The 22,999-nt window shown below is 28.9% G+C and overlaps 2 protein-coding genes across 2 annotated transcripts in view; both read right to left on the reverse strand.

Moving 5' to 3' along the window:
• The window catches only part of LOC129963002 (laminin subunit gamma-1-like), a 97,375-nt gene that overhangs the window by 59,427 nt on the left and 14,949 nt on the right, over nt 1-22,999 (reverse strand). Inside the window, exon 5 of the mRNA XM_056077005.1 lies at nt 17,606-17,787. Coding sequence (XP_055932980.1) covers nt 17,606-17,787 — 182 coding nt within the window. The remainder of the gene's footprint in view (nt 1-17,605; nt 17,788-22,999) is intronic.
• Nucleotides 1,242-2,420, reverse strand: LOC129963035 (nudC domain-containing protein 2-like). The gene has a single exon (XM_056077046.1). The coding sequence runs from the start codon at nt 2,167-2,169 to the stop codon at nt 1,702-1,704; it is 468 nt and encodes a 155-aa protein (XP_055933021.1). The 5' UTR covers nt 2,170-2,420; the 3' UTR covers nt 1,242-1,701.

The raw sequence follows: 22,999 nt of genomic DNA on the forward strand, positions 1-22,999 counted from the left end.
TTTCAAAATTATTTTTGTATAAAAGGCATGTAATTAAAATGTCTTAATTTTTAAACATTTATTAAGTAATAATTAAATATTAAATAGTATTTTATATCGCAATTTTTTTAAAAAAAAACTAAAACAAACAAAAATTTCATAAAATGATTACACAATTAAATTTTCAATTAAAGTGCTTAAAACATTCAGAAATATTTAGCTTCAAATTCATGATATATAATTCATTACTTTCTTCCTAAAAAATATAAGTATTATTCTTATATATGTAATAGTATGAACATAAGATCTTCAGAGCATATATATTTGTTAAAAAGGAATAAACAATATTCATAAATTACAAAATAATATTTAAAAAACTAAATAATAAAGTGAAAATAAATAAAAATCTATTTTGAAAGTTTATAACTTTAAATCCTCCGAGTCAAATAAAAAAATGTAAAAACTGAAATATTATACAAAAAATGCACTAGAGCTTATATACAATTAGATCCTCAAAAAAAAAAAGATTAGTTTTCTAAAACAATTTTTTAGAGTACTTAATATTAACTACATGTCATTGGTAAGCTACAGTATTGTCTGCATGCTGTTGATTAATGTAATTAAATTTTTTTACAAAACAAACATTATAGTAAGATTTTTAGTATTTAATCGCTGCCATACAGTTAATACATAAATACAAAAAAAAAAAAAAAATGAATACAAGTAATTGATAGGAGATTTAACTGAAAAAATTCTATTATGATATTTATTATTTAAAAAATTCTGCAAGAAAATTATTGAAACAATATAAAATATTATATAAGCAGCATTTGGGCAAAGTAATTTTTTCAAATTCATTTTCAGAAACCAATAAAAGAAATTCTTAAGTGCAAAAATTTGAAGAATCTATTCCAATTGATTCAATTCAAATAAATATTAAAAACATACTAATCTGAATTTATACAATTCAAAGACTTTATATAAAGCATAACAGCCAAATTAAATATCCATATAACCAAATATTTATAATAATAAAAAAAAAAAATGTCAATTTTTTTTTACTTTAAATTATAGCATAATAATTTTTAAATACCAAATTCAATTATACTAAATAATTGTTATGTCTAGTTGAATACAAAGATTTAAATATTCAATTTATACAATCTGGCAAAATTCACCATACTTTAGAATAATATTTTTTAATTTCTTATTGGAAAAATTTTAAATAGATAATTCATATTTTATAACAGATTCATACAAAATTATATTTTATTGTATAATAACTCGTATTAGTGCAATTACATTAAACTAAATATTTACAAATGTGTAATATACAGAATGGAATCAAGTCTTTGTATTTTTAAAAATCAGAATTGCTAAGTTGAAGATGAATATATATATCAAAGTAGGATTTTTCATAAGAACTAAAGTAATATTTATCACTCAATGAATACAAAATTGCAGAACAGTTTTCCATAGGAAAGAAGCTATACTCTGCAATTTTAAAATGAACAATCAATGATACACTGAACTCAAAAAAATCACTGAATACCAGGTAAACAGCTGTATCTAAATTCATAGGACTGAATCCTCAAACAATGAAAAAGAAATAACATTCACATATATCGCCTTTTATATATGAGATTGTTCATATACTTTTAGTAATCATAAATTAAAAAAGCAAAAAATAAAACAAAAAGAATTTTAATAAAAAAAAAAAAACTATTCTGGAAGATATGGAGGGTTTTCATAACATTTGGACAAATCGGCACCACTAAAATCAAAACCAGGATGTTCCATTTGAAACTTCTCCAAATCCAGTTTTTTTAACATTGAATTCTGTGTTAAAGGATCTGCCAGAAATTGATGATCTAATAAACTAACCCAGAGATTTTCACTTTCGAACTTTTCAGCTTTTTCCAAAAGAATGAGAATTCTTTGTCGCTCTTCAACACTCCAAGTGCATTCATCGGCTTGGACAGTTTTGAAAAGATTCCCACTGAATATTACTTTGTCTTTGACACGACATTCGATGTGTTTTGGTTGTATAATCACTTTACAATCTTTGCCAGGAGTACCAGGAGGTATATTGACTTCCACAAATACCTCTGCAACTGTCTGCCACCAACGACCCCATGGAGATTTAACATCAACAATTCCACTTCTTTCATCAAAATGAGAAAGCGGCATTTCACTGAAACGATATCTGCACTCAAAAATTATCAAATAAACGCGATTTTAAAATTCAAAACAGCAAAGATTCGCACCAAACTAGCAATATTAAAGGTTGTCATCTACTGAAACGGATTCAAAATTTCGAAACTTCCCGAAGAAAAACAAGCATTAAATGTTGCCAACGATTATAAGTAAAATCAGAAACTCTTAAGCCTTCAAAGGTAAAATCCTACGCACATCCGTGACTTCAGATCGGATCGATAGCACAGACGCTGGAGACTGGCAGCCATTCGTCTCAGCCGAGTGAAGAGAGTTTATTGCGGTACATTGGCCTCAGGCCAGGGTCTTCAATTTCAATACATTTTTACTTTCGAGCTATTTTTGAGTGCTCAGAGTTTTTATTCTACATAGCTTCGTTATGAGGCAACTCGATTTCGTACCTTGAATTTTATTCAAAGCAGTTTTAAATTCTTGAAATGAAATCTTCAATAGACTTTTTTACGTTAAAAGAATGTAAAAATAATTTACAAAATTTAAAATTAACAAAATAAAACTTTGTTTAAATTAATTGAATTCCCCACAGCATAAGGTAATAAAAATAATGACAAATGTAGTTTTCAAAAATAAGTTGTATATAATTAGTATAATGGAGAAATGTTATTTAGTAATGAATTGAAAACTGCTACTATATATATTTAAAAAATTAAATATTCTAGAAATGAATTGTATAAAAAGAAATCAATGGACATTCTGCAGATTTTGTGTCTTGTTCGTTATTTTGATATAACGCCCTTACAACGACCAGAGCACAAATTAAAAATAAAGTTAAACACTTTTAAAAAAATAACGTTAACTTTACGCCACTTATAAAAATTAATGATTCGGTTTTAGTTGTAAATTTAGAATGGCAATCATGGCAAAAAAAAAAAAAAAGAATTAGAATTGTTATTTCTAAGATTAAAAATTTATTCAGAACTTTTGGGATTCAAACCTTATACATGTGAAAAAAGTGAATACATGAAAAATAAAAAGTAATTATATGAAGAATAAAAAGTAATTACTGTTATCAAAGAGAAACTATTAATTGGATTAAACAAGAAAAGATTTTTTTGAGTTAAGATAAACTTTAAACTCTGTCTTAACATCAGATAAATTGTGAAATAGAAGTAATAAAAGGAGTATTATGATAAACAATTCAAAATCAAAATTCATTAGTTTGTCAGTTCAAATGAGTTAGTTTGAATTATGAGTTGGATACGATTAAACGTTTTCTTAAAATAATAGGAAGTTACATTTCTAAAAAAATAGTAGAACTATCAAATTTGTCTTGAATATATTTTGAGAGTATCAATTAGCATTCTTAGAAATTCTTTTTTAAAATTTTTTAAAACATTTGATCATAGTTTTCATATAATTATTCAGCAAGAATTTTTACATCATGTTAAATTGCAATAATAATTATTATAATTTCAGTTATCCTACAAGTCGTCTTTGACTGTAGGATAATTGGAATCAGCTGGCTCACTAGAAATATTTAATTTCTGTTAAATCATTAAATAATAATTATTAGATCATTAGATAATTGCCATATTTAATTTCTGTTAAATTATTTAGATATCACTTCAGAATTCGATCAGATTATCAGGCATTAAAAGCGTGTTATTTTTATTGTCCTACATATGTTCTGTTTAATGCATATAGGAACCCTTATAATAAAGAACAGTTCCATGATGCCATAATGATAATTAAAAGTATAAATATTCGGCTCATTTATCTTCTAAACATTATTATTCATCTTTTACATTATTTAACTGAGGACATTTTTCATGTTTTAAATTCTTTTCCAAATCAGAGCAGTTTTTTTAAAAATGAATTTATAATTTTACTTTATTTTTTTTATTCGCCGTTGCTAACAATTTCTGCTGATTCACAAGTGAATTCACCTTAGTGAAATGTATATTATGTTCTTAGAAATGGGCACAGGTTTTTTTAGGTATTTAAAATGATTTCTGAATTTTTTGTATGAAAACATTGAAACCCCTCTCTTAAAGAAGATCTGTAATGAAATATTTAATTCTAACTTAATATTTGTTTCTTAACAACTGCTATTGTAGCGATTAAATTATAATTAATGAAAAAAAAATGGAAAACTGAGGGCGCGCACCGAAGTTTAGATTCCTAAAATTTCCTCCAGGCAATATGTGGATCTGATATCTCTAAAATTAAATATAAGTTTAAGATATATTTTCAAATGTGGAATATTTAATTCAGTTTACATTTATTTTCAAATATCAAACTTTTATTTGGTTTCGAACAAATTATGCATATTTGATAATTACTTAAATTGAAAAATCTTAACGATTTGCTCTTTGTAGCGTAATTTTTCTAATTAATTTTTCTGATGTGATTGAGATTCATGTTTTGTCCTAAATTTTTGAAAATAAATTATATATTGCATCGTCGAATACAAGCGGGTAACAAAATAACGTAAAACATAATAGAACAAAACGTAATACTGTAGCCACACATCGTAACATCTTAGAAAGGGGCTTACGGGTCGTATACTTCAATTCGCAAGCAACGATGATTCTGCGAAATCCGATATAGCCAAATCGGAAATCATGAGTAGAAGAAGTCACTTGCACGATTGGAGGGTTGTCGATATACTGCAGGCTGGTGCAAAACAATCTGCAGCTACCAGAGAGTTAAATATGCCTCGTGATACCATCTATAGACTGTGGAACCATTATCAAAGGAATCAAAATGACAGTAGAAGACATAGATTTTGAGAATCACCACATCGTCATACGATCACTACCTGCTGAAGTATGCTAGGCACCGGAGGACACTAACAGTGCCGCTAAAGTTGCCATCGCGGCTCTTAGCTGCTCCAGGTAGGCCCATATTACACCAAACTGTGCTAAATTCCTTGCAAATCGCAGCAGACAGCGGAGCAGCCAACTCTTATCATATATCTCACTTTTATTGTTATACACTCTCATTCCATAATCCATTTCATTGTTTTTGAATATTTCCTCGAATAACTCCATGAACCATTAATCACCTTCCAAGAATGGAGATTTATCAACGTTTTCATTTTTTTGGTGTTAATCATAAGTAATTCACTTTTAGATAAAAATTTATTTTTAATGCTCTCCTTTTCTATTTCCTTTCTTTTTTTTTCTTTCTAGGTCTAAAGGAGAACATCTAGTCTAGTAATAATCTGAAAAGATTCAGTGGAAACAATTCTATCAGTAATCTATCTGTGGCAATTCATTTTGCTAATAAAATCTATAGACTGTGGAACTATATTCTGAGAACATCTAGTCTACCATAACATTTTTTAAGTAAGCAATCAGGAATCATGATCAATACAAGACAATCACTATTAATGGGTCAATACAAGGCTCAAACAGGGGACCTTTACCATATAGAGCCAACATAGGCCTTTATCAAAAACTTGATATGATTATCGTCAACATTTTTCTTATGATCCTTATAATATTTGATAAATACAAGGGCACACTATCCTTTTCAAGGCATACTGCATTATTTTTCCTTTTCACAGAATTAAATATGCCTAAAGACACTGCAATTGATATCTCATGTTGTTGTTTCTGATAGCACTTGCCATGGACAAGCCCCGCTGATCGAAGTCAGCGATTTTAAGCAGAAAGAGAGCGTCTCTTGTTTTTTAGTAGCGCCAACTAGGGCTAAGAGTACGATTTTTCTACTCACGCATCATATTCGATTGCACAGCCCCTTTTTACAGTGGGGCACATGTACACTTATCACAGATAGAACAGATGAAAAACAACCATGCCCGAACCGGGACTCGAACCCAGGGACGCTCAGACCGCGGGGAAGACGCGCTGCCCCTATGCCAGGACGCCGGCGTCGATGCCTCTTTATTTGTTTTAGCTTTTGTATGTATGTCAGAAAATCATCCAATGCCTTTAAGGTTTCTTTATTATTTCGAAAGCTATATTGGCTTTGTACCAATTTGTTATTTGTTTCCAATTCGTATATTAAATGTTATGTAATTGTTAAATATTTTGCCCCATGTAATCGAGCGAAAGTTTCAGCGGAATCGAGCTATGCTTTCGGCGAGCTAAATACTTGAATAACAAGTCTGATTCACATTTAAATGATTACTACAAAGTTAAAAAAAACCAGTCTCTATCATTTGTTCAAGATCTTTGGAGATTTGAGACACATTTTACAATATGCCGTTTGCAATTTTGTTAAGCCTTGGCAATTTTGTTTTAAATGTCCCATTTTGTCGGAATTTAAACAGACAAGTCATCTTTATATCTGACATCAGTGCAATCTTTGGTTGAATGCCCAAATTTTGCGTATTAATAGCATTGTAAAATTCTGATGTCCTCTTTAATGTTCAATCTTAACTAACACGAGTTCTTAGTATTGATTTTCTAATAAGATATTTCCATAGAAAGAAACCTTTTTTTTTTTTTTTTTTTTCATTTTCCTTTGAAGCAAGTTCTTACTTTCAAGAGTACTTCTTATCATTCTTCCTTTCGGCTTTTCAGTCCGTTTTCTTACCATCTCCCTCCCCCCTTGTGCGATATTCTCATCTGCATTCAAAATAATGATACTTGCGTCTTTACGTTTGAGCTTTGTTAAATCATATTTCGCTTGTTTCTGAAAATCCTTTAACAGTTTTCCTAGGTCTTCCTTTTTTGAGGTAGTAAAAATAATCCCTTCCCCTCTTTATTCTTCACATGATTTATTTTGATTGAAATTTTCTTCAGAGAAATATTTTCCTGAAATATTCATATTTCTAAAAACAAAAATGGAATTTCGTTTAATCTTGATTTATATTAGTACGTACTCTATTTCTCCATTTTCATCCAAAAAATAAGAGCAAAGTAAAAATGTTGTTACAAAACAAAGCTCAATAACTTTATGTCAATAATGTATATTAATTAATAATCTCTAATTATTAAAAATTACTTTAAAGTCTTAAGAGTACAGGCATAGCAGTATTATTTGCAATAATCAGAAGCTAAATAAACTAAAAAAAATAGAAATCCTTTCATAATTAAAAACGATTCTTTTGTTATAAATTTTAACTTTAATTTTTCTTATTCTTAAATATTTTTAAAGTTTTTTTAAATGTTCCATGCTTTATTGCTTAGGCACCCATTGTAAGTAAAAATATAAATAGTTTTTGAATGGCGAGGTCACTATATGCGGCATTTTAAATTTTTGTGCAAATTATATTCAGCTCTTTACTCTGACAATTATTTGATGCAAAGATTCCTGAACAATTTTTCCTCGCGAAATTTCTTTCACATACAAAAATATCTTGTGGTGTGCTTTAGCTAAATCATCCATCAGGGCGGTTGGAATGAATTTGTTTAGAGGAACAGTGAAAGTCCGGCTTATGAGTTATATCGATACGACCAAATAAAAGAGAATTCAAAAATAAAATTAAAAAATACGAGAATATCAAAAAAAAATTATAAAAAATGTACATTTTTTCACATATTTACAACAGTAATTCATTTAATTTGTAGTGAGTAATACTTTTCTTCAATATTAAGAATTAGTAAAATTAGTTAACGAATTACTTTTTACAAATGTATAATTTTTATTAAATTTACTTAAAAATTATAAAATTTACCAGATTTGTCCAATAAAAAATAGGCAGATAATTTTCCGCGGTGAAGATGTAGCATATGATGCGCGGGCGTTGCCTCTTTTGAATGATACATGACTTCACTCGGCATCGAGAAACATGCTTAAAAATATCTTATTATTAAAAGAATACATGCATATTTATATTGTAACAAGGACTGATACAATATAGATACCACAGGGATAGATATTATTTTTAATTTCCTTTTACTTCGTCACACTTGAAAATGAAATCAATGTGCTTGCAGTTTGAGGTCACGAGGCTATCAAGATTGGCCCCACGGACATTTATATGCCTCTTCTATGAGCGTACCATTCCGTGCCATTTTATATAACAAAAGACTGTAAATACTCTGAAACCTCACAACTTCGAAGGAAGAAATTTTTGCGGTAGTATCAGGGAAACAATTTTACGCTTTCACCCCATCTATAATTAGTCTTACATTGGAACTTATTCGATATCATTTAAATTACAGTCCATTATAATAATTTTTTTACATTAACATTGTATCTCCGATTTTATACCAAGGAGATAACACTATTCTGCTTAGAAATCTGAATATTATCATTTCTTATTCATAGTCAGGGATGAGAAAATTTACAACCAGTTTACTCAACCGTGGCGGCTGTGGCAAAATATTGTCTTTTTCTTGAAGCACCTCCGCAATTAAACATTAACTCAGTTTGTCATAATATTTCATACTTAAAAACTACTTTTACAGACATTTGAATTAAAATCAATGCAGAATGTCTCATTCTGGAAGTATGGGAGGGGACTTAATTACTTTAAGTCACTGACAGACACCCCTTCCCTTCTTGATTTGTTATATTTCAACTACAATGTATTAAAAATTATATATTATACTATATACAAATTATATATACATTTTTTTTGTGTAACTGGCAAAAAGGAAAATTATTTGAAATTAAAGAAACAACATTTATAGAAATGGGTCTAAAAATTGCGTATCAATGATAGTAATAATATGCAGGCACAAAAATCTAAGAAAAAATAATAAACGAAGGCCATTTAGAGTATGCATACATTCGATATTGCTTTAAGTGCAGTGACACAATAAAGAATTGAAAGAAAGAGTATGTTATTCGGGGTGAGTGAAAGGAAACGCTAAACAGCAAAGAAGCTTCTCCCATTATTTGTAGAAGAAACACGATGGATTTCATTACAGCGGATGCAACGAATTATCTGTGAATAAGAGCTTAAGTCAACAGTTAACGAGAAAATGTGAGCAGATAGCTTAATAAGTGTTTATAACAGCTGCAATAGAATAAATATTGATAAGGACCATCTGCTGAATTAAAGGTTTGTTTTCCGGTTCCTCTGCAGTTGATTCGTAATGAATTATTAATTCACGGAGTGAGATTCCAAAGAAATTAGTGCCAATAACGTCGCATGCTCCTTCAACTTCATAATGTAATTGATTTTAAGCTATACAGGGAGAGAAATGTGGTGAAGGACTACACAATCATAATTGCTCTTTCATAAAATAAATAAAGAAATTTTCTCTTTTCACAAAATTAATCAATAAATGTGAAAATTAGATTTTTTTCAGGAAATCATTTTAAAATATGTATGATATTCTTTTTATTTCATTTGCAATCACAATTTCTCAGAAAATGAATACATATTTAAAAAAAAATCCCATCTAACAAAATTACCCAAAGTTTTAACTGTTTCTGAGGCGATCAGTTTGCAAATAATAATGCCTGTCATTTTTTAGGTTTGTAAAGATGAAATTTTGAAGTATGCTTGTCTATTCACACACAAAAAAGCTATTTTACTGTTTTTAGAACTCGAATATTATTTAAACGATTCATTCAATTTAATTCCTTACTCGTGGCGTGACATTATATGAAATTCAGGAAAAATGTGATTTCAAGATCCCATAATCTGTATATCATTTCCGTTATTTGAATTAAAACACTTATGAGTCACTTCATGATTACCTGAAGAAACCATTTTAATCAAACTGTGTGTATCGTGCATTTGAACCACTTTGATAGAGTTAAATCCCATGACACTATAGTGCTATTAAATATGTAACTTTCTGGATGATAAAGGGAGGATTCTTACTTTTAATTTTCACGGTATTGTAACGTCACTTTCTCAATTCTCACTAGCCGTCTCTGACGAGTTAGTCATTAAAAGTGGGTTGGCTGGGATTTATAGTTGGAAAAAATTTGAGTTAAATATTGTTTTGGAAAAAGCGAAATTCCTTCAGTGGGTGCAAGATTACAAATTCGTATCAACTTTCTGTATACTTTCATTTTAATGGCTTTCTCAGAAAAATGTTTAAACATCAGATACACTGAATTAGAATATACATTGAATTAGAATATACACTGAATTAGAATATACACTGAATTAGAAGAATCGGAAATAAGGTGATTTATGAATAAAAGTGCCAAGCACGGGAAGTATAAGCAGTAAAAACTGTGCTGTGATGACGGATGATATGAATAAGTCGAATATTCATATCTGGATCATCAGCAATGGAAAAAAGATTAAATTAGAGCAATAATGAAGATGTTTTACTGGTATGTTTCAATTCAGCAGTAAAAAAAAAAAAAAAAAAAAAAAAAAAAAAAAAAAAAAATGTTTTTTTTTTTTTTTACTGCTGTAATTTTTTTTTTTTTTTATCCTAAAGATGGTAGAAAAATATTCGGTAAAAAGTTGATATTAAAAAAATGCTCCGAATTTTCAATTTTTTTCTGAGGTTATTGCAGGAAAATGCCAAAAATTCACTTAATTTTTAATTGATTGAAATTCTATTTGAGATTTCAAAGAAGTCACTCCGAAGTCCCTTCCCATTCATCCAAAGTATATTTGTACCAAGCTCGACAGCTTTAAATAAAGCAGTCTGAACTTATGACAGCACTCACGCACGCACATGTATTTTCATCTTTATTATTAGTAGACATTCGCAGCATTTTTTTTTTTTTTTTTAAATAAGAGTTTTAATTTTGCCGATAACTGTCAGATGAACATGAGTATTTAAACACAGACAAAACTTTCCACAAAAAAGTGCTCATAATGAAACTGATAAAGGATTGAGTATTAAAAATTTTCAAACGTGAATAAAAATTATTTAGTTAGTTTATAAAATTGGGGAAAAAAAAGGAGAAGCTGAATTTTAAATAAGAATTTGAGCCGTAAAATTAGCCAAAACTGATATCGTACTACTGGTAATATCTAATCATATATAAGTCGACAAGGTTTCCTGACCTTAAGAGTTTGAGGTCGTTGGAATATCATCGCTATTATCTAATTTTTCAAAGAACCTATAACTTCATATGAAATTCATTAAGTGTTGAGAATTAAAGGTCTTTTCTAACATTACTGCGCCAAACAAACAATGGCTTGTTATTAATTTACGTTATCGTCAAGTTTTGTTACCTTTCCAGAGTAGTTATGTGAGTTTTTGAAGCAGTTCCCCATATGGAGGCTGCGTAAGAGATTAATGACCACAATATTTTTTTGTGAATTTAAATTTTTTTTTCCCCTTCTTTTTTTTTTTTTTTTTTTTTTGAAGTTTGGATTTAAGGTAAAGGATTGGGTAAAATTCCACTTTTGTTCCCTTGTAGTTACCTTTGATTTTTTGGATATGATTTTTAAAAATGAGATACTTGTCAAGTGCAATACCTAGATAGGTAGTATCGTTATTCTATGGTATGCTTTTCTACAGTGGTTTAGGTGGGAGAGGTAGACTCTTTTTCCAAGAGAAGGAAATTGATTCGCGTTTATTAATGTTTATTTGAATTTTCTATCAAATGAGATAACTATACCGTCGCTGAATAATAACAATATTTATAACAATAACGATAAATAATATCACCTGCCCTGCTTTTAAAATTTTATAATAAAATAATAAAAATACTAAATTTTTAGCAATTAATAGCGAGTTATTCATGATTTTTTCACACATAGTATCAAACTGGAATCAGTTGTTCGTGCTTGACGTGAAAAAATGTCACAGACAATCAGTACTGGTTGCGAGTTTCTTGCTGCCCCCCGCCATAGAATTTCTGAAATTGAGATAGATGGTTTGCCTGAATCAGAATCGATTCTCTGCATATTGTGAGCGATTTCAGTTTAAAAAAAAATGACCATCATCGTGTTCAGTACATCAAATTCATTAAGAATTCAGTAATATTTATCGTAATATTAATTTCCTGCTGTAGAAATAATTACGTATAAGTGTGAAATTATGTAATAAAATAACGAGAATAATGTAAGTGCAATTTTGAAGTACTTTTTTGGAAGAAGCTGAATTATATTCAGACAGGGTTTAGTTTTCTGACGCCTCCGCCCTCAGAATCATTTCCATAAAACTACGACAACCTTGAAGGATTTTTGGAATGACTCGTACCTAGCGTTCTTTTTTAACCTTTTTAAAATCATGCACCATTTTAACTACACAATCGTTTCATGATTCTATGCACAAACAAAAATCTTTTGGGCACAATACACGTGAGAAAACAGAATGAAAAAAAAAAAGAAGTATTAATTGAATAACAAAAGAGAAGCAAAGTGAATGAGCAATTAAAATTAGATTATGTAACATTATTATAGTCACTTTAATTTCAAATATTTAACACTCTAAATTAAAATAATTTCGTGACTACTTTTTACTTTTTCTTTAACTGAGATAAAAAAAAATAAAAGGAACTGTAATAGTCGAAAAATTTATTTCTTGATTTCAACCAAATTGAAATTTAATTAAATTGTGGTATTCAGAAATGTTCCTCATGTTTAAATTTTTTGATGAAAAAAAATCTAAATATTTTTATTTTTTTATTTTTAGAAAAGGCCTTAAAATAGCATCAAATATAAAATACATAAATTCATTCATATCGAAGTGATCGTGCAGATGAAGTTGTGTAGCAGAGAAAACCAGTTAAAATTTGCGCTTTCTTTCTTTTACTTCCCGTTTTAGACTGACATAGTTAAGACTTTTATGCAAATGTTGTTAACATTGAGATTCTGTCATTATATGAGGGGAAAACACATAACGTTATTCAGAATATGTTGAAGAATTTCTTATTTAGATTATGATATTATTAAGATACTTAAAAGAATCATTTTGTTTCTAGAAATAAAACAGTCTGTTTATTTTTTATGCATTAAACATTGTTTCACACAATATTTCCCATAAATTTTATTTTCTATATTTATAATGCTATATTTTATCTCCTAATCTTCTAAATTTATATTTTTAATATAAATCTTCTATATTTTTATTTTTTCTTCTATATTTATATTTAAGTGTTTCTTATTCATTTAAAATTTAATTAATTCAGCCAAGTAGTTAACATTTCACAAGAAGTTGATTACCGAAATTATTTGATATACGGCGTTCATAAGTTCCATGTAAAACAAAAATGACTCAGGAAAATGGAAGAATGGAAGAATTTGAGAAGGCTACAAGTTGTATTATCTGTAATGTGATTGTAATTATTAATTCACAAAAATAAAAAAATAAATAATACGATTTAATTCAAAGTATTGTTATCAAAGTATTTAAAGAAATCGGTTCATTTTAATCGCTCCTGTAATGATCATTTTTAAAACTAAGGATTTATTTTAAATGACTTAGAAAATAAATTTAAATTCATTTAATAAAATTTTGAGTTTATTTAAAATACACTTTCAAAAGGGAAAAATAAGAAATGCTTACAAAATTACTAATTTCCTGGGTTATATAAAAATTCATTGAAATTTAATACGATATATTTTAACTCGACGATGAAATACTTTATAATAAGGATATAATTTTTGTACATTTTCATCAATAAACAGATATAATAAGGAGCATATCAAAAATAAATTCATATTAAGATTTTGGAAATATTTATTAGAATTTATTTTTTAATAATTATCTTTATTGGTACAATATAAAAAGGAATTTTATAGATGTTTAAATTCCCGTTAATAATAGTTTTAGATATTTAAATATAATTTCGAATTAGAAATGAAGTAGTATTTGCAAAACAATGATTAATTCTTGAACGGACCAAATAAGATTAATTTAGACAAAAATTTTCGCGAACATATTTAAAAAAATGACAGAAATTAATTAGCGTATATATAATTTAATATTAAACATAAACAAAGCATTAAAATTCTATTTTGAATTGAAAATTGTTCCAAAAATCTTAAGCATTTTTTTAAGTTAAAAAAAATTTAAAAAGGTACACTTATTTTTTCGTGGTCTGCACACGAAAACTTCGCTTTGCATTATGAACCATCAAGTACAAACTGTTAAAAACTCTAAAATTTCATATAAAATATTCTGATTCTTTAATCAGAATATTTTTTATACTTATTAAAAACAATTTGTTAACTTACCATGTAGAGTGAATTCAAAATCCTGCCTTACCCGGGATTTTTTCTTGACATCTGTCCGACAATCAACAAAAGCAAATAAAATAAATAGAAATATATAATTCAGTGTCGAAGTCATCTCTTCTAAGAGGAATTTTCTAGAGGGAAAAATTTCCGATAAAGCTTCCGAAAATGCTGGTTAATTAAATACTCATTAATTCTTTAACTATGATCAAAGTATCATTTTCAGAGATTCAACTCGCCAGGAGCGCAGTCATGACAAGACGCCTTCTAGCAAACAATTTCGGAACTACGGCTGTCAATTTTATCACACCTGTTGTTTACTCTCTAATATACACCATGAATATGATATTACTCCAAAAATACTTTTTTAAAAATGTAATCGGAAATGCCAATTGATGAAGCAGGGTTCACAAAAAATTTTGCTCAATACTTCAGATGATTTTTTTATGAAAATGTTTTGATATCTCTTGGCTGCGACGATTGAGTGAGACGGCCGCGATTGTGAAAAGAGCGAATGAATTCGTCTCACTCATCTCTTTTCCCACTTGATTTGGAAGAGGATATTTCTGTAACGCAATTAGCGCGGTTTTTGAAATTAGGAAATAAGAGATAGACCAGCATCGGAGCAATATCTTACCCTATGATAATTAAATAAATGCATTTCTTTCAAATACATTTACTATGGGTATCAATTTTTATAAAAGCAATGGATACATAATTTTCTCACAAAATATACTTCTTTTTGTATAGTTGTTTCTTTATTATTTGAATAAGAAATTATAGAGAGTAAATTTTTTGCCAAGAAACATACGTAATTGATATTAATTAAAGTGATATTTATTGACTTATATAACTCTGAAAAATTCTTAAATGCGCCAATAAAATGAATGGTGCTTCAATACTGTTAACATTTAGTAACAACTTTTTTTTAGAATAGGTTATTTTGTTCCTATATATCAGATATTTTCTTAATTTTTTAAATGAATATTTTGAAAAAAAAAAGTCTTATTGATTTTTTTGGTTTGGGCGGGATTTTTTTGAAAATAATTAAATTTTTAAATTAAGATATATAATTCAATTTAACATAAAACAAATATCAAATATTTTATGAATGAATTATAAGTATCATTACATAAATGATTTTTCACAAGAAACTAATTAAAGGAACTTTAATTATTAAATTTAAAATAAAGAATTTTAGTTAAGAAGAACTCTGACTAAACAAAATTTAACACAAAATCGCAAAGTTGAAAAGAAAAAAAAATTAACTTAACTTAAAAAAAATAAAAATCTATCTCCATAATAATAATAAAATTATTTTAAATAAAAAGTTCCAGAAAAATAACCTTTTAATTTTCTACCCTTGTTACTGATATAGGTTTTGAAAAAAAAAATTGTGTGAATTAGTTTTGGTATTCAAATTTCTGATATTTTATTTAAGGAATCAAATGCAGAAATGTTTTCACATAAATCTTTGTTTTAACAAAAATAACAGATACGAGGGAACAGTCTCAAATGGAGTGGGAAAAATGGGCACGAGGTGTTTCGATCTTGATTTCGAAATATGTAGGCCGAGCAGCCGCCTTCTTGCGCCGGGAGGCCCATACTAAGTATGGTTTTCGGCGAATGAGGAAGAAATCGGCTATCGCCGGCGACAGAAACCTGTTCATTCATCGAGACGTGGGCAAACTATGTCGAAACATCCCCCTCCCCCGCGCAGGAGTCTTCACAAATACACGTTTCATTGAGAGGGATTTTACTTTTTTTATCCGGAAGTAAAGATATTCTTGCAAAAATAATAGAAGTCCAGACGTGAGGGTCTTGAAAGCTGACTAAACTGGATTTCTAAAAACTGAAACTGTGAGTTTGAACATGTAGCTATGGAACGAACTAAGTTCAAATTCTGCCGTTACAATAATATATGTAAAGGCTGTAAAATTCTACTTCTGAATTATTTTAATTTTTATTTCAAGAAATACTATGCAGTTATACATATCTCTATAAATTAATCCAGCTGTTATTTTGCGAACAAATTTACCCCCTTCTCTGCGGCCTATCAACGCATTCGATGTACCGCAATTTAAAAGAAAATTTTATTAAATTAAAAGGAAGCTTGGGGAATAGAATTGTTTAGATGTCATGTTTAAATTGCCCTCAGGTACCTACAAAGTAGGACCTTAATCTTTTTAAAAATGTATAGTATTCGATTACCAAATGGGACAGTATATTTCCGTGCAATTTGTATAGAATTATTTTAAACAGTTTGACCTTGAGTTAGTTTATTTCTAAGGAATAGAATTGAGGAGTGAATTATGCATTGTGCGAAGCAAAAATATTAAAATATAATAAAATTTTTATTTACAGATTTCTATCTGTTACAGATTTAGGTACAGAACAGGGAGGGCATGTTATCTATTTTCAAAAGGAAACCGAGGAAATAAGTCCATTGTTTCTCTGGCAGCATGCTAAGCGGACGTGTTTTTTTTTTTTTTTTTTTTTGAGGAGGGGGGGATTATCTGTTGGGAATCAGCCTTTAATAGCATAACATACAAAGTAGCAACATAAAAAAAAATAATCACAGAAATGATTGAAATAATATTTTTTATCAACTTATATGATGTCTCTATGGTTCTACCAAAAGTTCTGAAAGAGTCCAATTTGTTAAGTTTTCTTTCAAGAAAGTTGGAGTTCATACACAAGAATTTTTTTCCTTATTTTAAATGAACGGTTCATGATTGATCTTAATATTTTAACTGCTATGAAATGTCCTGATCAATGCATATATTTCTAATTAAATATGCAAAACTATGATAGTCCGTATCAGTGTACTAAAAATATCCAGGAGATAAATTTTGGCTCTCAGATTAGCAGAAAAGAAATATATGATCGGCAGGTAATATATGAAAGAAAACACCTAACGGCCAGCATGCGGCATAAGACTTGCCTTTTTTTTTTCTTTTTTTCACACTAATAATGCACTTCTTTACTAATAGTTTCTTATTCATTATCTTGATTGATTCTAAATTTTGAAAAAAACTTCGGTTGTCTGATAAAATTGATTTATTTTTAAATTAATGAATAAATAAAAAGCAAATCAAGTTTGTTATGGTTTGAAATAATAAATTCAAACATCTAAGTCTTTGTTTCATAGAAAAAGTCAGCAAGATTTTAAATTAATTTATTTTCAGTGTTATTATGTTCCATATAACTATCTTTTAAAAATTCAATAATTAAATAATTTGACAGCTACAATCGCCTCATCTGATCCTTAATGTTTTTTTATTTTTCCCTTACGAATCCTGATATTTTTTTAATCTTTTCATTTTTATCAGATGCTTATATCTAAGGAATCCAAACATCCAGGTTTTGATCTTTCTTTTGGCTGCAAGAAATGACGAGTATTCGGAAGGCATTTAAACTCACGCAAGCATTCGTTGGCATCCGTGGTAGTGGCGGGTGCCCAAGGCCGTTGGTTGAAGAGAGGCAGACACATCTCGCAGTCGTCGCCCATGGTGTGGTGCTCACACCGGCACACCAGGCGCAGGATGCCGGTGGCTTCATCAGGGGCATAGATGCAATCGCTTGCATGTCCGTAACAGCGACATCTGTTGCAAAAGATGAAGAGATAAACAATTGGAAATCTGAATGAAATTGTCTTTTGCATTTTATCAACAATATAATAAAATGTCTAAAAAGTCTGTATTATGCTGATATTATTTGCCAAATTTTTATTGTAAAAATTCAAAAATATTGTTCGTAGTTTTATTTTAATCAGAAGATTATATTTATGTGTTAAAATATTATATTCAAATCAAAAATTATTCAAGAATTATTAAGAAATTTCAAAGCTTTGGAATTCTTAAAAGGCGCTATCAAGGAGAATCAGAATTATAAATAAAGCAGAAAAGATCTTTTTTTGTCGTTGTTATTGTTGTTGAAAATACTACATTTTGTAGTTAGACATTCTGCAGCAGATGAGGCATTCAAAGCAGGTGAATATTTCGTCACCTACTACAATTATCAGAAGGCAACATATAGTTTGAGTAAGGTGGTTGTTAAGCATTAAAAGGCGCAGACCGGACGTAATGATAGGAGGGATGTGGGGGAAACAGGCAAGAAGGTATAAATGCTTCGAAGATCCTTACGGATATGCTCATAAATCTGCCTTCCTGCCTGTCGAAGGATGGCTCCCGCTTACTATACTCGCGATCGTCGGGAGTTTCCTTCACATTATTGGTAAAATGACTAAACATCAAATGGACGACGAATCTGGGGATCAGTCAGGCTATTCATCCATTCCGAAAGCCTGTGTGATTAGAGCCGCCGCTTAGTTTTCACATCATAATTCTTAAGAAATCTTATATTTTCAAGAATTTTATTATGGAGTTTTTGGAACCTGTCGTATGGAATCCACTAAAGTCAATGCCATAAAGACAGAATCCAGGTTTATGATGCACGGTGATGAATTCAAAGCTACTTAAGTATTGAGTGCTCTTTCAATGTACTGAAGAAGAAGAAAGAAAGTAATTTGATGTCTACTTACATGAAGTTGGCGATTAAATTCAGAAACAATGCAAAAACTGGGCCTGGAATTAATGAAATATACTGTTCAGAGATACATAAGAAAAAACGACGTCCTTTTTGCGTTCTGTTTACACATCAAGGAGAACTGAAATACTGAGACTTTCTAAATTTGAGGCACTTTTTTATTAACTAACCCAATTTTTAAAATATTTCAAATCTCTTATTTAATAATGCATAAAGACGATCAATAGTTAAATAATAAAATATTTAGGAAAAATCAAAAAGAAATTACGAAGAAGTGGTCGACGTTGCAAGAGCGACATTCCTTTTTAAAACACCACGAAAAGATAAAAGAACAGATTGTCATAAAGAACTTTTGAAAGCATTCTTTCATGAATTTGTTTGTGGTAGGTGAACTCCTGCTTTTATCTGAGGGAAAGCAAGCAAGTAAGGTAAGGTGAACTGTGGAGACCAAAAAAGAAGAAGATAACAGCATGGCATTTATGATTCATATGAGCAATTCGTCCCGATTGGCATTTAATTTGAACTGGCTTCCAGAAATTTCTTCTTTTTTTAAAAGAAATATGTCATCATTCTAGAAATTAAACATAAAGTCCCAGATATAGCTATTGCGAGAGAACAATCGATTCGAATATGGAAATTCACACTCGGTGCGATTTTTTTCCTTGAAATTTTAATTAATTGAAAAGAAAAGAAAAATGTCCATGTTTTTCACCAAAATCCCTGCTAATATTAAAGCATTAAAGAGATTTTTACATCATGTTTAAAATTTTTAAAAAATGTTTTATATATGCCGTAAAAATTTCTTGTCTAATTTTAATTAATTTTTAAAGATGTTTCTAAGTATATTCTTCTACAATATTTTCGTTTCTGTTATGAAATTCAAATCACTTTTATTGTTGTTACAAATATTTGAATTTTCTTCTTTTATTGATGATCAAGGGTTGAATGATTCGATTTTGTTTTCACATCGAATAAGTTTCTGTTTAACGGATGCCTTTGATAAAAATCTTTGAAATTTTTTTGTATTTACAAAAGTATTAATTACAAAAACGTTTTCAAAATTTCAAGATTAAAAATACTTTGATATGGAAACCATTAAGACTGGAAGCATATAAAAATTTTCAAATTTTTCGCAATCAATACAAACAAACTCGCAGCCACAGTCTAATTATAACGCGACTTTCTTTTATAAGAAAATGGATTTTAACTAATAAACCTTGAAAACGTATCTAATTTTCCCCCATTAACTCATGTGTCGATGATAGGACATGTTTTTTCATATTAAACAAAGGTAAAATTCTTTTGTCTCTTCAAGGTTTTTTCCCCTGAGATTTAAAATCAGAGAAATCTAAAAAATAAGTTTCAAAAAAATATTGTTATTTCCAATTCGACAAACTGCCTAGAAAGTTGATATTGTGCATCAAAAGCTCGAAACTGTAATTGCAAAAATGTATAAAATTTATAACCTGAATTCGATGTCAGCTAGTATTTAAATCATTTTTTCTTTTATGCCTCCATATATTTTGTACCAAGATAAATATTTATAATAACGTTAAGAATTTAATTACTGACAACAATGAAATAACTTATAATCAGATATTTATGGTTTTAAACTAAGACTTATCTTTAGAGTATAGTACAAATAATCATTATGAGTTTGACAGACCTTTTCTAGTTATACAGGGTGTCTCAAAAACCTTGACAGCGGCTTTTATTCCTTAAATATTGATCGTAGACATATGCTGTAAATTACAAAATTGCTTTAAAAAAAGTGTAAAATTTTATGAAATCAATTAAAATTTTCAAGGGATTAAACTTTAAAAAATACAAAATTTAAATTTTTATACGGACCCCGTACAAAAAAATTCCAATGAGTAAGATGTGCCCTATCCTCTAATAAGGTCATGTACAAAATTTCATAATTTTATCATGAAAATTCTCAAAGATATGTTAAAGCAAAGTTGGAGAAGGATCAATCATAAATTAAAATGCAAATGTTTACAGCTTCAGTGCTGATGACGTGACACAGGAATGCATCATAAGAAAATTAAATGTGCTTCATATCTTTAGTTTTAAATACAAATTTTAAAATCTATGCTTCCTGAAAAATACTTTAAAAGTTTATATCATGAATGACAGAATATAACTTAAAAATAGCACAGTCAGTGATCTTGTAAAAAATCTTATATAATTTTTCATTAAAGTAATCTTTCCTTTAAGTTATGTAAACTTTGCTTTTAGTTATTATTTCGACACATTTTTAATACTTTTGAACTAATAAATAGTAAAATTATTATTTATTTATTCAATCATTACTTTTTTTGTTAATTTGTGTACGACCCCTAAAACAGGAACATCCGACATGATTTTTTTTTCTTTGCGAACTCATATCCAGGCATAGAAAAGTGGTTCAAGTCAGCATTTATGTAGTTTCATATCTTTGAGACTTTTGCGATAAAATGGTGAAATTTCGTACATGATCTTATTAGAGAATGCGGTACATTTTACTCAATAGGAATTTTTTTTGTACGGGGTCCGTATAAAAATTTAAAGTTTGTATTTTTTAAAGTTTAATCTCCTGAAAACTTTAATTGATTTCATAGCAATTTGCACCTTGTTTTACGCAACTTTCTCATTTACAGTATATGTCTACAATTAATATTTCAGGAATAAAAGCCGCTGTCAAGGTTTTTGTGACACCCTGTATACTATTTATACTATTTCAAATATTCAAATAATTTCAGAAATGCAACAAAAAAATAAAGTAAATAGTTGTAAGTCAAATAGAAGTGTTTCTTTAATACATATTGGAAGATTGCAGCGGGCCTGATATTTTCAATTTGTGAATTTAATAATTAATTTATTTAATTTCGAACATTGTACCTAAATCCGTAAACAATCCAACGCGTCCTGTTCTTTTTATTCCTTTTTGCGTTCTCAGCCTTTCAAATAATTGCAGGGGAAAACGGTAGCTCTTGCTTCTACTGTGAGAAAAATCTCAGAAGCTTGGCTTTTCATATTTTCAGATCTCTTCTGTTTTACATCTGCAGTTAATACAAAACCTCTTTTTTTTCCCTTTACTTTCTCGTATAAGAACTGTAGAAAAGGCACAGTAATCGTCAAAAGATTTGAAATCGAGATTTTTATACTTTTATGAATCTCACATTTTAGATTTCCCTGAGGTCGAAACACGCATTTTTCGAAAATGCCCTGCTGTCTGTCTACTTCACAGATACTCAAAAACGCTTTGAACAAGATGGATAACATTTTATGTATGGTATTTACACTAAATTTATAGATTTCTATTAAATTTTGATTGAAATCTAATTAGAATAAATCTGTTTTTCTAACTGTCCGATTATAAAATAACACAATAACAACAAAACGGAGACATTTAGATAGATAGAATTTGGTACACAGATTCAGCATCCATACTGTAGACATCTATTAAATTTTAAGACAAATCCAGCAAGGGGTTGAACATCGGTTGGTCCGTACTTTCAGAAACACAAAAGCGCGATAATTCAGAAACGCAGGGACTTACATTTATCAAATGTGGTGTGGGATTCTGTGATTACAAGGGTAATTTTGCTTCAAATTTGTGTTTCTATTGGTTAGGAAGAATGTGCTTAAAGCTGAAATTCGATTTTTCGATATTATTAACTAATACAGAGATTAAGTATCAGAAACGTCGCCAAGAATCACGTGATAGATTCAGTATAAAAAAACAACACCAAAAGTTAATATTTCGTAACTACCGTACGTCATGCTATGTAGGACATTCTCTTTCTTATCCAAAGTTCACATTTTTTTTTTATGGGATGGGGGGTGTCTGAAGAATAACACCTTTATTGAAGATTATGAGAAAAAGTTTTGAAAGAAAAACCATTCATGATTTTTTTCCCCTGGTATACGTGGTTTATTTACACCGATTCCAGCAGAATGTCGAAAAAAGCATTCCTAAACGGAGTTTCATATGTATATACGCAGCGGAAACTTTTTTTTTGATAAGCACAAAATTCCAAAGCAGTTATAAAAAATAATTAATGACAAATTAAGCATCATTTAAAAATATTTTTCTCTAAAATAACTTCTTAAAGTATATAGTTATTTTAACCTAATTTTCAGATATTATTCTAATAATTTAAATCTAATTTCCAACTCATACTTTGAGATTTTCTTTTAAATCTAATTTCCAAGTAAAGTTTTCTTTTATTGTTCGGCCGCAATTCCATAAATCTTTTAAATGATAATACGGAATACAAGAAA

Source organism: Argiope bruennichi, chromosome 3 (assembly GCF_947563725.1).
Source record: "Argiope bruennichi chromosome 3, qqArgBrue1.1, whole genome shotgun sequence".
Classification (NCBI taxonomy): Eukaryota; Metazoa; Arthropoda; class Arachnida; order Araneae; family Araneidae; genus Argiope; species Argiope bruennichi.